At 37.2% G+C, this 14,863-nt stretch overlaps 1 protein-coding gene and 1 long non-coding RNA gene across 4 annotated transcripts; both read right to left on the bottom strand.

Moving 5' to 3' along the window:
• Window positions 1-614: 614 nt before the first annotated feature.
• On the bottom strand, window positions 615-1,734 carry LOC124896711. Its single transcript, XR_007053101.1, has 2 exons — window positions 1,216-1,734; window positions 615-1,143 (listed from the first exon to the last, which is right to left on the bottom strand). It is a non-coding gene; the product is annotated as an uncharacterized LOC124896711 (long non-coding RNA).
• A 759-nt stretch (window positions 1,735-2,493) lies between these two features.
• LOC107852272 (polypyrimidine tract-binding protein homolog 3) lies at window positions 2,494-14,358 on the bottom strand. Of its 3 annotated transcripts, none has more exons than XM_016697330.2 (15): window positions 14,093-14,358; window positions 13,306-13,371; window positions 12,375-12,446; window positions 12,214-12,290; window positions 11,734-11,815; window positions 10,083-10,206; window positions 9,734-9,798; window positions 9,592-9,641; window positions 9,434-9,475; window positions 9,295-9,346; window positions 9,166-9,214; window positions 9,070-9,083; window positions 3,572-3,679; window positions 3,279-3,422; window positions 2,494-2,997 (listed from the first exon to the last, which is right to left on the bottom strand). In XM_016697330.2, exons 1-15 carry the CDS (start codon window positions 14,324-14,326, stop codon window positions 2,608-2,610), a joined length of 1,569 nt encoding a protein of 522 aa, XP_016552816.2. In that variant the 5' UTR covers window positions 14,327-14,358; the 3' UTR covers window positions 2,494-2,607. The 3 variants fall into 3 exon arrangements, with proteins under 3 accessions (XP_016552816.2, XP_016552818.1, XP_016552817.2); XM_016697332.2 differs by having other exon boundaries at window positions 14,046-14,233; XM_016697331.2 differs by lacking the exon at window positions 3,572-3,679.
• Between the last annotated feature and the right edge of the window lie 505 nt (window positions 14,359-14,863).

Raw genomic sequence — 14,863 nt, 5'->3', positions numbered from 1 at the left:
GAGGGAGAGGAAGCTGAAGGTCAAAATAAAGATGATGGATCCGAGACTTTTTGTCATTATGATCTCGAGTTTGGCTAGATTGTGGACTGTTTTTGTGCATCTTTTGTAGGCTATTTTTAGGTCATTTTTTATACGCCTCTTGTTATTATTGAGCTCTCGAGCTCTTTATGTTTTGCGAATTGTTTTGAGTAGTCATGAATTTATAGGCAAATTCCTCTCAAGATGGAGAGGATGATACAAGAATAATCACGGATATGGACTTATAAGGGTGCGCGTTGGTCTCGAGACTTGGTGTGTGCAATTTAAGTGTAGAAGAGGCCCAAAACACACCAAAATCAGCCCATAACTTACACTTGATGGACAACCCACTCTTTGAAGGCCCTTTTGGTTATTTTAACTTATATCTTGTAATAGCTATATAAAGAACAATGTAGGGTTTTATTTACTTAGATTATTATGGATGTTGAAGTGAGAAACACTTGAAAAATACGAAGTCCTCCCTTCTCTTCATGAGGCAAAATCGAAACTAGGAGACAACAATAGGGTAGATTCTCTTTGTTGTTGATTGCTTGGAAACGTTGATGATAGAGAGGTGAATTCCGATCTTGTGTCACGTAAGAGATAGGTTTATTGTTGTATGTAGCGTTAAGGGTCCAAGGGTTACCATTCTTGGGTTTTTAACATTATACCTTCATGTGGTCTATCTATCTATCATTTTCCTTTTGTAATCCTGTATCCGTTTTGTATCTTGTATTGTGAAGTCATTTTTGTTGTTGTTCTTCTTCTCATTGTTGTTTCATCTTGTGCTGCTAACTTAGTTTGTTGTTGGCTGCAAAAGGTGTCAAACACCTATAATATTGTCCATCTTGTACCGCATTCTTAAATCCGAGAGTGGTCTCTAAAAGAGTCCTCGATTCTTTGAATTAGTGGATTGTTTTTGGAGTGTGTTTGGACTGTTTTGAGCCAATTTCATGTCTTTCAAGTTTTTATTGTATCAAGCTTACACTATAGAGGCCAACAAAAATGATTCGCAGTAAAAAGGGAGGGTTACTTGGGTGGTTTGCAATTCGTACACCTGAAGAGTTTATTACTATCTAAATACTTGTGGTTCCGAGCATCCCATTATCTCCATACCATCCATATCTACAATAAGAAATGGATCAGGAAATTAATTCATGACTGGAAAAAGAGACAGAGGCTAGGTACTGAGCTTACTCGGAGAAGTAATAATCTTCAGGGGCCTAGAAACCTCAGCAGAGCACAACAAGATGTAATTCCCATCCACCGGAGAGCACAACTAAGAGCAATAAAACAAAGGAAAAATGAGCTGAAAATGAAGGAACTAATAATACAAGGTAATAATCGACACTTACTTCTGCAAGTTGAAATAAGCAGGAACAATAATCCATGGCACGAAGTTGATCACCCAAAGTTTGTACAAGAGGAAGCTACAATTCAACAAAGAAAAAGACAACATTTCTCAAGTGTCTTAGGGTTATTGCGACGGAACAAGGCGAATGGTTTAGGAAACCCTAAAGTATCGAATATATGTAAGAGTAGCTGGGTTTGGGCCGAATCACTGGGTATCAGATAGAAGTAGGGCCTTTTATGTTTGTTTTTTGTGTTTTTTTATATGGGTTGGCCCATTTGTGTGCAAAGACTTAATTTTTATTTTACTTTATTATTTACTAAAAACCACCTCTCTACTTCACCTAAGATTGTGATACGATCTACATACACTCTACCCTCTCCAAATCCCACTATGTGAAAATATACTGGATATGTTGTTGTTGCTCTATTATTTATAAAATCCCTAAATTAATTCAAAAAAAAAAAAAAAGCAATAAAGAAACTTAAAAGAAATTAATAGAAAAATGAACAATAACACTAAAGTAATAATAAAATAGTATGAGGGCACCAACAACAATGTTGACAAGGAAAAACTCGACAATAATCAACTCCCAACCTCTATATTCGTTTATCTAGGGTGATGTCCACAATAAGGTACGTTTATCTAGGGTGATGTCCACAATAAGGTACGACCTGAAAGTGTGCCATGTGTCTAATCACTTCTCCCACACTTTCTCGGCCAACCTCCACATCTCCTAAGGCAGCATAGTCAACCTTTCACACCTCATTGGATATTCGTGCACCTCCTCTTTACATGTACAAACCATCTCAACCTCACCTCTCATCTAGTCCACCATGGAGGTCACTCTCATCTTGTTCTGAATATCTTCATTTTAAATCCCATCTATCTTAGTATGCCAACATATACATCTCAGCATCCTCATTTCCACTACTTTCATCTTCTAAACATGCAAGTTATTGACCAGCCAACACTAATACAACATAGTGAAGAGCAATGGGAGATGGGCTTCCTAGCTCGATACAATTGATGGATAGAACACACTTACAAAAACCCAAGCACTACTAATATGCTCAATGCAAGAAGAAACAAAAAAGCACAAAAACAATCAGAAGCAAAAAAGGTAACACAAGGCAGCAGAAACTAAAAATACAAATCAGTGAAAGCAAATTACATCGTTGTCATTATTGTGTATACAAGGGCATCGACTTCTTAAGGATCCTATCACAAGAGGCTTCTCATATGCTCTGTAACTGAGAAAATGAAATCCGGATGGTTGAGCTACCAAGAGATGTAGCATTTTTCCATACGAGGGCCTCAGTTGCCTGCTCCTCCTTTTCAAAAAGAACAAGAGCCTGCTGTTTTCCATTCATTTCAAAAAGCTTACTATTGATAATGGGACCATGCTCCTCCAAATGTGCCACAATCTCTGCCTCCGTTACATCCTGGGGCAAGGAGGATAGGTGGATCATCTTGGTAGGGGAGCAGCAGTATCTGTAGTTTTTAGCAGCATTACGGTTAAAGCGGTTGAGATTTGAATTTGAGTAGTCATGTGTGTCCGGTCCTGTAGTAATATTGGCGTGCTTTGAGAAGTTGACTTCCAGACGCTTTCCAAATAACATGGCACCCTATATCCAAATCCAGAGGGGAGAATTGATAGAAGCTTCAGTATAATGCACAATCGTAGAGACTAAAAGTAAGCAAAAGAGATAAGGGCTAATCTTAAGAAATGCAATTGAGAAAAGTTAACCATCAACATGATACAGTGTTCATTTGAAGGAAAAGTAGCAGCAGGGAAGTTACTAGATGCTTCCAAAGGTATCTAAATAGCTGATACCAAGAGGAACGAATCAAAATAACCTCCAAGTCCAAACAAAACAGATCCAGAAAAGGAGAATATCAACCAGACCTTCAAAAAGTGAACAGCCAACTCCGCCTGGAACCCATCACCCATCTGAACCAGAGCATGATCTGGCTTATTGCGCAGAATCTTAATTCTGACAATATTCCCGTAAAGGGAGCACAGATTAAAAAGTCTGTCCCCATTTATTCTCTGTAAATCGGATTAAAAAAACAGAAGAAAACGTCAAGATAGTAGATTGACTTTTAGAAGTAACAATTATAAAGAAAAACAATCTTATGGTACTCATACTAGAATAAAGATCAGAATTACTCATACTAGAATAAAGATCAGAAGCTTACATCTGAATTTAAATTAGAAACAAGAATAGTACATCTGTCATTTGTCCCACTAATTCCAGGTGGCAAACCACCAGCAAACGCAGCTGCAATTGCTTCAGTGTTTCCCATCTACTTAAACAATGTGAAAACAAACTTAGAAGTACTTAATGCTACTACCTTAATTCATGTGTGAACGAGAGCTGTTTCTATGAGGGGGAGGAATGTAGCAACACGGGTTATAAACTCTATATGTTATCTGATAGATAAAGACACAAATAGGATGGAAATCATTACAGAACCACAACTCAAGGATACAGAAGACATATAAATAGTTGGGTATGATTATCTCGTTTAAGGCTTGTATTTGGAAATAAAACAATATCAGCAGTGCCTAAGCTGCAAAAAATGAAAACAAAATTTTTAAGAAGATACAGATTCCAAATGACGAACAAATCTTTATTGCGGCAGATCTAAATGATCATGTCGTAATACATAGTGATGGTTTCGACCAAATATATGAGGATATTGTTATCGTACTAGGAATGATGAAGGAAATGATATCTTAGAGTTTGCTTTTCGAGTAGATGTAAAGAAGGCATCATACCTGATAGTAACATTTAAGAGGAGATACAACATACAATGGTCAAATAGATTTTTGAAAAGGCCAAAAGGTGTGACAGGACCACATGTAAATACTGCGAGGTTATACCAGAACTCATGACCACTCATCATAATTGGTGACTTGGGACGTAAAATGAAGGAGTAGAGCGAAAAACAAGACGAGTTGCAAGCAATTGAAATTCAATAGTTGCCACTTAAGGGTACAAACCAATTAGTGTTTTTAGGAAAGAATAGGAGAGAAGGGAGAATGGGACGTAGAAGGGATGCATATATCCAGAGGAAGGAAATGTTAGGTTGAATTAAGTAGCAAATTAAGTATTATGTGTGTCAAAAACATAGGTTAAATTAAGTAGCAAATTAAGAATTAGGTTGTCTAAAACATTTGGGGGTCGTTCGGTAGCGAATTGGAATTATGCAGGTATTAGTAATGCAAGTATTATTTATCCGGGTATTAATTATGAGGATATTAGTTACACGGGTATTAGCTATTCCATCTTCTACTCCGCATAAGATAATACACCAATTTACTCATAACTTGTTCATGTATTAGTTATACGGGTTTCTAAATTGCAAACCAAACGTCGTATTAATTTTATACATGAATAACTTTAACTTATTTCTTGACTAGCTACCGAACATTGTATAACTTGTACAGAAATTAATACATGAATAACTTGCTTCTTTACTAGCTACCAAACGACCCCTTAAGACCACAAACCATAATAATCCTTGTGATGAAATGTGGAAGTTCAAAGAGTGATTAAAAAAAAGACATGTTATAGGAAGTTAACAAATATAAGTGAGTGAAGAGGGCTAGCAAAGCGCAAGGAGAAGCCCTAATGGCTTGTACCAAAAGCTAGGGACACCGGAAAAGGAGAAGGAAACGTACAAATTAGCACACCTAAGAAAGAAGAAGAAGAAGAGCAAAAATTTAACAAGATGAAGTGTCTTAAAGAGATGGTGAGATCAAGGAGAGATATCGAGAGGCTGTTTTGATCAATTCTCCAACTTGAATCATGAGGATAATTTTAATATCTACAACATCGATGTTTGAAGGAAACTTCATCTATACCGTAGAATTAGGATATAAAGTATGCCAGAAAAGTAAGAGGAATAGAAAAGCTTGGGGACAACATGGTATCTTGATAGACGTTTAGAAGTATCTTGGAGATATTGTAGTAGTATGATTTACCAATATATATGATACTATACTGAGAAGTGGAAGGATGCCCAACAAGTGAATAAAGAATCCTTCCAATAAATAAGAGCAAATGAGATATTCAAAATTTCGGAAACTATTGTTGCATTAGGCTTATCAACAATATAATGAAGTTGGAAAAGAGACGAGATAGACTTTGAGACAATGCGAGATTGATAAAGAAACAGTTTGGAGCTAATGATGAGTTACTGATGAAAGCACAATGGGCCATGGAGTATGAAAAAGTGGCTAGAAATGAAGAAATCCATTGGAGACAGAGATTCAGAATTCAGTGGATCAAAGGGGGTGACAAGAACACAAAGTATTTCCACAGACACTGCGCATAAAAGAATCAAAACTATAGATTCTTTGATGATCAATGGTGTTATGTCCTCGAATTCTATGGAAATTAAGAGGTCCATTGTGGATCTCTATCAAAATCTTTAAAAAGAATCTGAAAGTTGGCAACCAAATTTGAATATCTTTGATGTTCAAACTATTACTATAGAGGAGCAACAATGGCTTACGAGAAGTTTTGAAGTTAGAATGGATCAAAAAGTAGCAGTAGACAAGGTGACAAGGCACCTGGCCCAGATGGTTACACAATGGTTTTTTTTCAAACTTTCTAGGAAACTGTAAAGGACGACTTATGTTGACCTTCCATAACTTCCACATTCGCCAGAAATTTGCAAAAAAATTTAATGCTACCTTTGTAGCTTTGATTCCAAAGAAGGTAGGGGCAAATGATCTGAAAGACTTTAGACCAGTTAGTTATTTGATCACAGGGGTGTACAAAATCATAGCCAAGGTTCTAGCAGAGAGATTGAAGAGGGTGATAAGCAAGCTTTGTGAACAAACATCATATGGCCTTCATTAAAGGTAGACGGATAATGGATGTTTCTTTAATTGCTACCGAGTGTATTGACACTAGAATTAGAGGAGATGCTCCGGGGGTTATGTGCAAGTTGGATATTGAGAAAGTATGACCATTTAAATTTGAAGTTCCTGATCAACACTCTTAGACAGATGGCACTTGATATTTCAGTTGGATAGACTTTTGCATAAGGAGAACCTGCAGGTTTTCTTCCAACAGAAAGAGGACTTAGAGAGGGGGGGTCCTCTATCTCCATTCCTTTTTATTCTAGCTATGGACAGACTGGACAGTCTAATGAGGAAAGCTTCACAAAATAATTGGATCCGAGCTTCAATATAAATAACAGGGCATGAGAATATGGAGTTGACACATTTACTGTATGTTGATGAAATAATAGTGTTCTGTGAAGCAAACCAGGAACAAATGCGTTATTTAAGGGTGATTCTGGTAGTTTTTGAGGCTTATTCTGGACTCAAAGTTAACTGGAGAAAAGGCAGTATCTTTCCCGTAAAAGAAGTTCAACAAATACAAACACTAGCAAACATCTTGAGGTGCATGGTAGAGAAGTTACCAACAGTCTATCTAGGCAAGCCACTGGGGACAAAACATCCAGAAATTTGGGATGGAATTATTGAGAAAATTGAGAGGAAGTTGGCACTTTGGAAATCTCAATACCTTTCATTGGGAGGTAGATTCACTTTGATAAACTTTATGCTAGACTCCCTACCAACATATGTGATGTCCCGTTTCCCTATACCTAGTGAGGTGATCAAAACTTTAATTGCTTTGAGAAGGAATTTCCTCTCGCAAGGAAATAAAACTGAGAGCAGTTTCAATTTAGTAAAATGGAGCAGTTCAACAAGGCAGGAATTATGGGGGTTTGGGAGTAAGGAATCTCAAGTTGCAGAACAAAAGCCTGCTAAGCAAGTGGCTATGGAGGTACAACCAGAAGGAGCATGCACTGTGGAAAGAGGTGATACAACACAAATTCGGCCAAGAAGGGCGATGGTGTACAGGTGAAGTAACAACCACTTACGGAGTTGGAGTTCGTAGGACTATTAGAACCTTCTGGCTGGCTTGAAAAGTTCATACAAAAGTTAAAGTTGGGAGGAGGGATAAGATTTTGTAATAAAAGGAAGACTGAACTGGTTAAGGAGGTTAAGAATCTCTTCAAACTTTGTTTCCTGGACTGTACTCTATAAATGTGCATCCTGATAGCAAAATCAGTGAATTGTGGTCTCAACAAGGGAGGAATTTGGTATTTAGCAAGTTGTTAAATGACTGGGAGATAGAAGGGTGATTGAACTACTGAATATGATAGAAGGCTTTTTAGGCACTAATTTGGAAACAAACAGAGTATTAAGGCCAACACACTGATGGGAGATTCTTTGTCAACAGATTGTACAAATGGGGTCTATCTGTAACTGGAGGAAGGAAAACAGGGCCGTGGAGTGTTGTTCAGAAGAGTGCTGCTCCAACTAAAGTGAAGTGCTTTGTCTAGTTGGTAGCTAGAAGAGCCTATTTGACTCATAAAGCATTATAGAAAAGGAGAATCAACATAGCCTGTAGATGCTTCATGTGCAAAGAGGCACGGGAAACCAACAAACACTTATTTTTGCACGGCAAAGTGACAACACAAGTATGGGCTTTATTCTTCAATTTAGCTAGTCTAACCTGGTGTATGCCGACTTTTTGAGTTGTTGGATCAAAAAGGGAGGCAGTAAGTCAAAAGAAGTGGTGGAGGAGGGTACCTGCTTGTATCTAATGGAGTATCTGGAAGGAAAGGAATCCGAGGATTTTTGAAGGAAAAGAATGCTCAATACAGAAGATTAAATGGAAAGTACTTACTTCCTTAGGTCCTTGGTGTAAAGAACAAAATATAGAAGAGGAAATCCAATAGGTGGATTTCATAGGTTCTTTGCAAGTATTTCTGTTTTTTTCCCTTCTCTATAACTACTTTTGGAGGTGGCCAGCACAGCCATTAATGCTGAGGAATACAAGTGACCAGTTTCAATCAAAAAAGAACAGTTTGGATTTATGCATGATAGATTTGCAATGGAGATTCTTGCTAAGAAAATTGATGATAATATATAGAAAGAGGAAGGTCTACAATGGTGTTCGTTGACCCAGCAAAAGCATATATATTGACCTAAAAAGTCCTTTGGTGGGTGTTGTAGAAGAAAAGAATTCTTCCATTAATGCATGAATAAGTTGTCAATGATGGTAGGATTCCTCATAACAGTGGACTTACACCAGAGATGCGCAATTCGTTTACCCTAGTTACGAACGAGTTACCAAATGGTAATAAAGGAAGAGGACCAGTAGTATATGCTATTTATTGTGTAATAATTAACGAAACTAGCTGTTTATTGCATTATAATTGACTAAACTGACAAGGGTATCAACCAAAAGCTTGGACTATTGAAAGTTCAGGATTTAAGATTAGCAAAAGAAATACCAAATATATACACGCAAATTTAGACAACCAAACTAGTTTTCAACTGAGGAGCAATTGTCAAATATGTTTAAACGGTAGAGAGAGTGATAGATTGGGAAGAAAAGTTAAGTCATTAGAAGCAGAATGTACATCTCCAACATCATTGTTTCATGTACTACCTAGAGTGCATAATGATGATAATAATGTCGATAAATACTTCATAACAACTACTGATAACAAAGATATTAACAATATAGACTATAGAGGTACAAATAATTAAAGGGCAAAAAGTGTGTCGACGTAACACTCAGCTACCCAGATCTGCGAGCTCACTGGTAAATAAGTGCCAGATGTTTAAATACTTTAAAGATGACAAGATAGATGCACACCTGAGGAAATCCACCTGGAAAACCAAAAAGAAAAAATACAGTAAGCAAACTAGAATAATATTTGGCATTGACTGCAGTGGGATATACATTAAGCACCTGCATGAGCTCCAGAACCTTGGAAGGGGTACATGTCTCCATATCTTTGCTGTCACAAAATGAAAAATACTGAAGTCAAACTCATGTTGAAAGCACATTGTTTCCTCATAATAATAGGACAAAAACTACTTGAGAAGATTTCCCCTTCTGTTCTGATGGTGGATTTGGGTCAGTGAAATCCCTATTCGGAAATAGAAAAGCACAAAATTAGTATCTTCTTTAATAATGCATGGGGGTGAAGAGAAAACATGGAATTGAACAAAAGTACCTTGAACGTTCATTATTTAAGTTCACTTGCAATTCATCTAGGCTGAATCACAAATAAATTTATGTTAAGACATCCAACACAGTAAATGAGAGAAAATATGGAAACATTTGCATGCAAATATGAGAGTACTATAATTTTTTGATTGAGCTGAAACCTACTTAGAGAACTGTATGTCAAGCTGACAGCAGCCGTCATATATATTACGTCCCTACAAGAAATTTGTATGCACTAAAGCTTATTTTAACTCAGATTTTAAAAAGTCCATATAAATCAATTGATCTTTATATATCACAAACACACCTGAAGTGAGTTCCTTGCAGAAACAGCACTCTGTTGTACTTGATACTGGATTAAAGCTTGAAAACCTACTTTCATAAAGTATCATAAGCAAGTGTTGTGCATGATATGGCCAAGAATGAAGCAAAGCAATTAAAAGCTCAAATATCCTCCATGAAATAATAGAATAACAAGAATTAAAAACAAATGATTTACATCCAAAAATTGGAGCCCTATGATACAATAAAGAAATCCTCATTCCTCTCTTGATCCTTTCATAAATTCCAGATAGTCTTAAATCCAAAGCAAGAAACAACTAATGAACAAGTGAGAACATAGAGTGAGAGAGAGAGAGAAAATTGAAGGTTCTGACCAGCCGACTTCTGAAATGTGACAATCTTCTCTACAAATCCATGTGGAGAAAACACTTGCTGCAGCACATCCACGGTTATAGGGTATAGCATGTGATGTATTGTGACTAAGAGAATTCGATTAGGCTGAGTCCAGAGAGAGCCGAACAGCAAAGCAGCATAGAGAGGAGAAGAAATGAATAGAGAGAAATAGATGACAGGAAGGAGAAAAGAAGAACACAAAAGAAATGCTTCATCTTGGTTCAGCACTTGGAGAAAGGCATAAAAACAGATCACAAAGCATAGAGATAGAGACAAAAGAGCAAGACAGTAAGCAAGAGAGCATAGAAAGTTATAAATATTGACTTTTAGATCTTTACCCCAGTGCTTGATCCTCGACATACGTGTCATGTCTCCTATTTATTTCATAAAAAGTGACACTTTGCGAAAATTTTTGACGCCTAACCGAGAAGTGTTGCATCAGGTAAAACGAATAGAAGCCAACAGATTATTATATTTAGAACAGCAATGCTGGTTCTTCCTGCTTTTGGATATAGTCTGTCAGATCATTATGATGATTAGAGAGGATACTGGGAAGTATGAAAACTAGAGGCTATGGTGGGCTCTCACGTGCTTTAATCTTGCACAGTCATCTGATCCTTCTCCTATCCCTCTTCTGATTACAGTTTTGTCTTCAGGATTCAGTAGCCTGCTTTCTCTTTCAAGTAATAAAGAGGTATAAACATTGGCTATAGAAGGAGGCCTACAGTTTTTTAAGGATGTAGACTGAAGTTCTGCACTGAAAGGATCAGTTTTTGGCAACAACATTGTGCCCACGCCCCCCCACCCCCCACCCCTTCCTCCAAACCCAAAATCCTAAGGAATTGTTGATCTTGTAGCAGTTCAACGAAAATAACACCGCCCCCAACCCCAAAAGAGAAAAATACTAAGATTTGGCACATTGCAAGTAACAAGTCATTAAACTATTCTGGTTGCCTCTCTAGTTGGCAAGGCTTGAGCACCTTCAACTGCATTGCATGATTTCTATTAATAGACATTTGCAAGAGAAGAATCATTCAAGAAGCTTAATGTAGTGAAATGTTGCACATCAAAGCTAATTATTCTATCACATTAGTAACGATAGAGAAAAAATTAGTCTAGCACATTAGTGCAATCATTAAATCTCAATTTTGTCCATTAATTTCCCTAACATGAGCTAGACATCACATTATTTTAGTACTCTATTTTAAATGTTGTTGAGTAAGCTATTGAGATTTTGGCATGTTCTAATTATTGTCAACACATGCACAGAGATAGTCAGTTGGCATCCCAAGGAACTTCATTAATTGTTTATCAAGTTACGAAAAATAGCCTTAAAATACTCTTCAATACCACAGCCATGGAGTAAAAACTTCTGACTGGATCTTCTGTAGAATGAATAAATCATAGAAGCAACTCTATTCTTATCAAAAACAAAAAAAAACAAACTCAATTGACCATGAAGCTGATAAATGCATGCCGAGATTAAAAGGAACAACAATGCAAATGCAATTAGCTCGAACTCAAGCCTTAGGGAGGACAAAAGAAATTGTCAGTAAATCACCCAGTCCCGCATAGGACCGAGTTCAACATCGGTGATCCACAAACCAACATACAAAAAGGAACATCCCTGACCTCATCTCCACGGCCTTGTGCATTTTGATCCATAGTTGTCAGTTCTTGGTGAGATGAGAACTGAACATAAACATTCCTCCCCCTATAGGACAAGAAAAAGAGTGACAAATCAAGGTCCTATAGAACATTCTGATTAGAATTCTGCAGCTTAAAGCTTGGAAAACACCAATGGTTCGAAAAGTTTCTCATAGAGTTAACCCTCAGGGATTGGCCTGGTGGTAATTGGCCTGAACTTTGGGATGCTCCCGTTCAAGGTCTCAAGTTTGATACCCACTGGGTGCAAACAAATTTCTGAGGGCCATCGGACTGGGTGAAACCCTGAATTACCCGTGGTGCACTTGCGGGAAACTCCTTGCCGAGGGCCTGTGCACCCCCGGGATTAGTCGGGACTCGAAGAGTCTCGGACAGCCGGTGCAAGTCAAAAAAAAGTTTCTCATAGAGTTCTCCAAATAGAAGACTAGTTTCTGCCTTACAAGGTACCTTATGCTGGGTTGAACATTAGAGTAGAATTGCAATGCCTTTACAGCTGAAGGGACATCTTGCATTTGCAAGAGGGCCTAAAGGCAACAAATTATTACAAAAAATTAGAACCAGTAATTTAATAAATTTATGAGGGTCAATGTACGAGTATGAAAAAGCACCTGATTTTTTGCCCTAAGCATTACAAGTTTGGTAATGACGCCAAATGGTTGGAATAGTTGAAGCAAGTCATTCTGGAAAAGAACAAAAAATCAAACTACTGTACAATTCAATTAGTTTCCATCATATTTGTAGTATTTGGGTATCTGGAGTTGGAGAAAGATCTAATTGATCCCAAATTAATGAACATACAGGAAGTAAAACACTCCATTTTCTGATCCAATGCTTACTACTGGCAAAGAGAAAAGGGTACTGCTCTTTCAGAAGAGATGAATTAACATTATCACTATGTAAGCCGGATCACTGCAAACTGATTCTCGTTCAAAACTCGGTCTAGGCCATAAACTAAGAGTTGAGAGGTATAAAAATAGCAGTAACTTGATCTTCAAAAGATCTACAGACACTTCAACTCCACCCTCACCCCCAGATGCGCCCCACAAAAAATATTTTGATTGACTCAACTTTTTAAGAAGTTCAGGGAGGGGGATGGACATACATACTGAATTGCAAGAATACACAAAGCAACTTTCTTTCTGCATCTGTTCACTATGTCTTTTTTCCCATAACAACATTACATCAGATACCTTATCTTGCTCTCTGATTAGAGCATGAACATTACTAGTCAAAAAATAAAAGAAACTAGAGAGAAGGTACTGTCTGTTTTATAGTTTTTACTTCCCTATGTATCAGGAGTAAAGCATTTTTATTTACGCTAATTATACATATGAACTTTAGCTTACAATGATATAAAGAAAAAGATATCAAACATTACAACTACTCATTCTTAATAACAAAGGCATTAACCAACAACAGAAACAACTTGCTTAAGAAAATTTGGAGCTCAGTGCTCACAGATCACGCATCAATCAGATTAGATTTGAAACAAAAATACGGGATACAGCTAAATCATTATGAAAGATCCTACCACTCTACCTCCGAGATTTCATGGCCCACATTGCGAACATGAATGACCTTTGAAGGATCAGGCATTTTTATTACCTGAATCACAACAAAACAATGAAACGAATAGAATTATATATAAACTACTAAAAGCATATCGCAGAGTGAACTGAGAAAGGATTAAGCACATATTCGCCACAAATTCCCATCTGTGGAAAAAAGGCTTCACGAAAAAGAACAGAAGAAACCAGAACTTGCAGCAAATGACCGAACTTTTGTATCTTATTTTTTGTTAATGGCATGTCAAAAAGGCAGATATAAGAAAGTCAACTATGCGAACAACAAAAAGACATGAAATGGTAGCTCTAGTCTTCTGCTCTCCTCTTACTAATAATCCCTTGGCAAAAAGGCTAACTTAAAACTAAGGAACATTGCTTTCCGAGCTTCTAAAATTCTCCCATATCCATTAGAAGGGTGGAAAGAACTGAAATCATCCTAATTCCTTGGCAAAACGGCTAATTTGTTAATAGTAATAGTAGCTCTCTCAATCGTTTTCACATCTAAGGAATTCAAATGTAGCTGTAACTAAATTCACTGAACCAAGATTCAGCTTTCGAGGCCTTACTGGATACACGTTATGCCTTTCAGAGAAACCCAACAATTGGCCAAACTATTTTGATCAGGAAAAAAGATAGTGAGTACCACACATCAAGACTGAAAAGGCAGTGTAGCTGAATAAACAGTAGGATAAACACACTAAGCATAGATCTAACCTTCAGAAAGGGAGGAAAGGGGGAGGAGGTATCAGCATAGATCTAACCTTCAGAAAGGGAGGAAAGGGGGAGGAGGTAGAGAGAGAGCGGTGATGGGGAACTAGGGTTTGATGTACGACTGGGGAACCTTTTTTTTTTTTTTTTTTTCCAAGCCCTTTTGCACGTTGGATCCGAACTTCTTGATAAGAAACTTGCAGATAACACCCCAAGATTGCAGAGATGCGACTGGCACTGTGCCACACTTGACTGCACAAATAAATTAAAACCCAATCAAATAACATTAGTGGACTGTCAAGTATCAGTTGAACATGAAAAAAAAAGATAATAATACAATTTAGATAAATACAAATAAATTTCAAAAAAAAGATAATAATACCATTTAGATAAACACAAATGAAATAAAAGTATAATATAAGGACACTTAGATTTTACTGATCACCTGAGCTACAGCAACAATCGTCTACAAGTCTCTAGGATGAGAAATATCTAATCACTAATAGGGACAGGTGTGACGCCCCAAAGTTTTGGGGTGCCGCACGGGCAAAATTGTGTGCCGCTGATACGAAGAAAAATGAGCCCGTGACAAAGGCCCCGTATTACTTATTAATTATACAAGCCAAAGTAAGTTCTAGACTCGACAACTCCAGAAAAAACGAAGCATACCAATCATAAGCTTAACTTGATCATAGGCAGCAAAGATCTCTTTCTACCTAATAACCTGCAGGCATGAATGTAGTACCCCAAGCAATGGGGACATCAGTGCGAAAGAATGTACTGAGCATGTAAGGCATAAAGTGACTATATGAAAATTAAGAGCT

Source organism: Capsicum annuum, chromosome 3 (assembly GCF_002878395.1).
Source record: "Capsicum annuum cultivar UCD-10X-F1 chromosome 3, UCD10Xv1.1, whole genome shotgun sequence".
Taxonomy (NCBI): Eukaryota; Viridiplantae; Streptophyta; class Magnoliopsida; order Solanales; family Solanaceae; genus Capsicum; species Capsicum annuum.
This window is presented reverse-complemented; position numbering and strand designations above follow the sequence as displayed.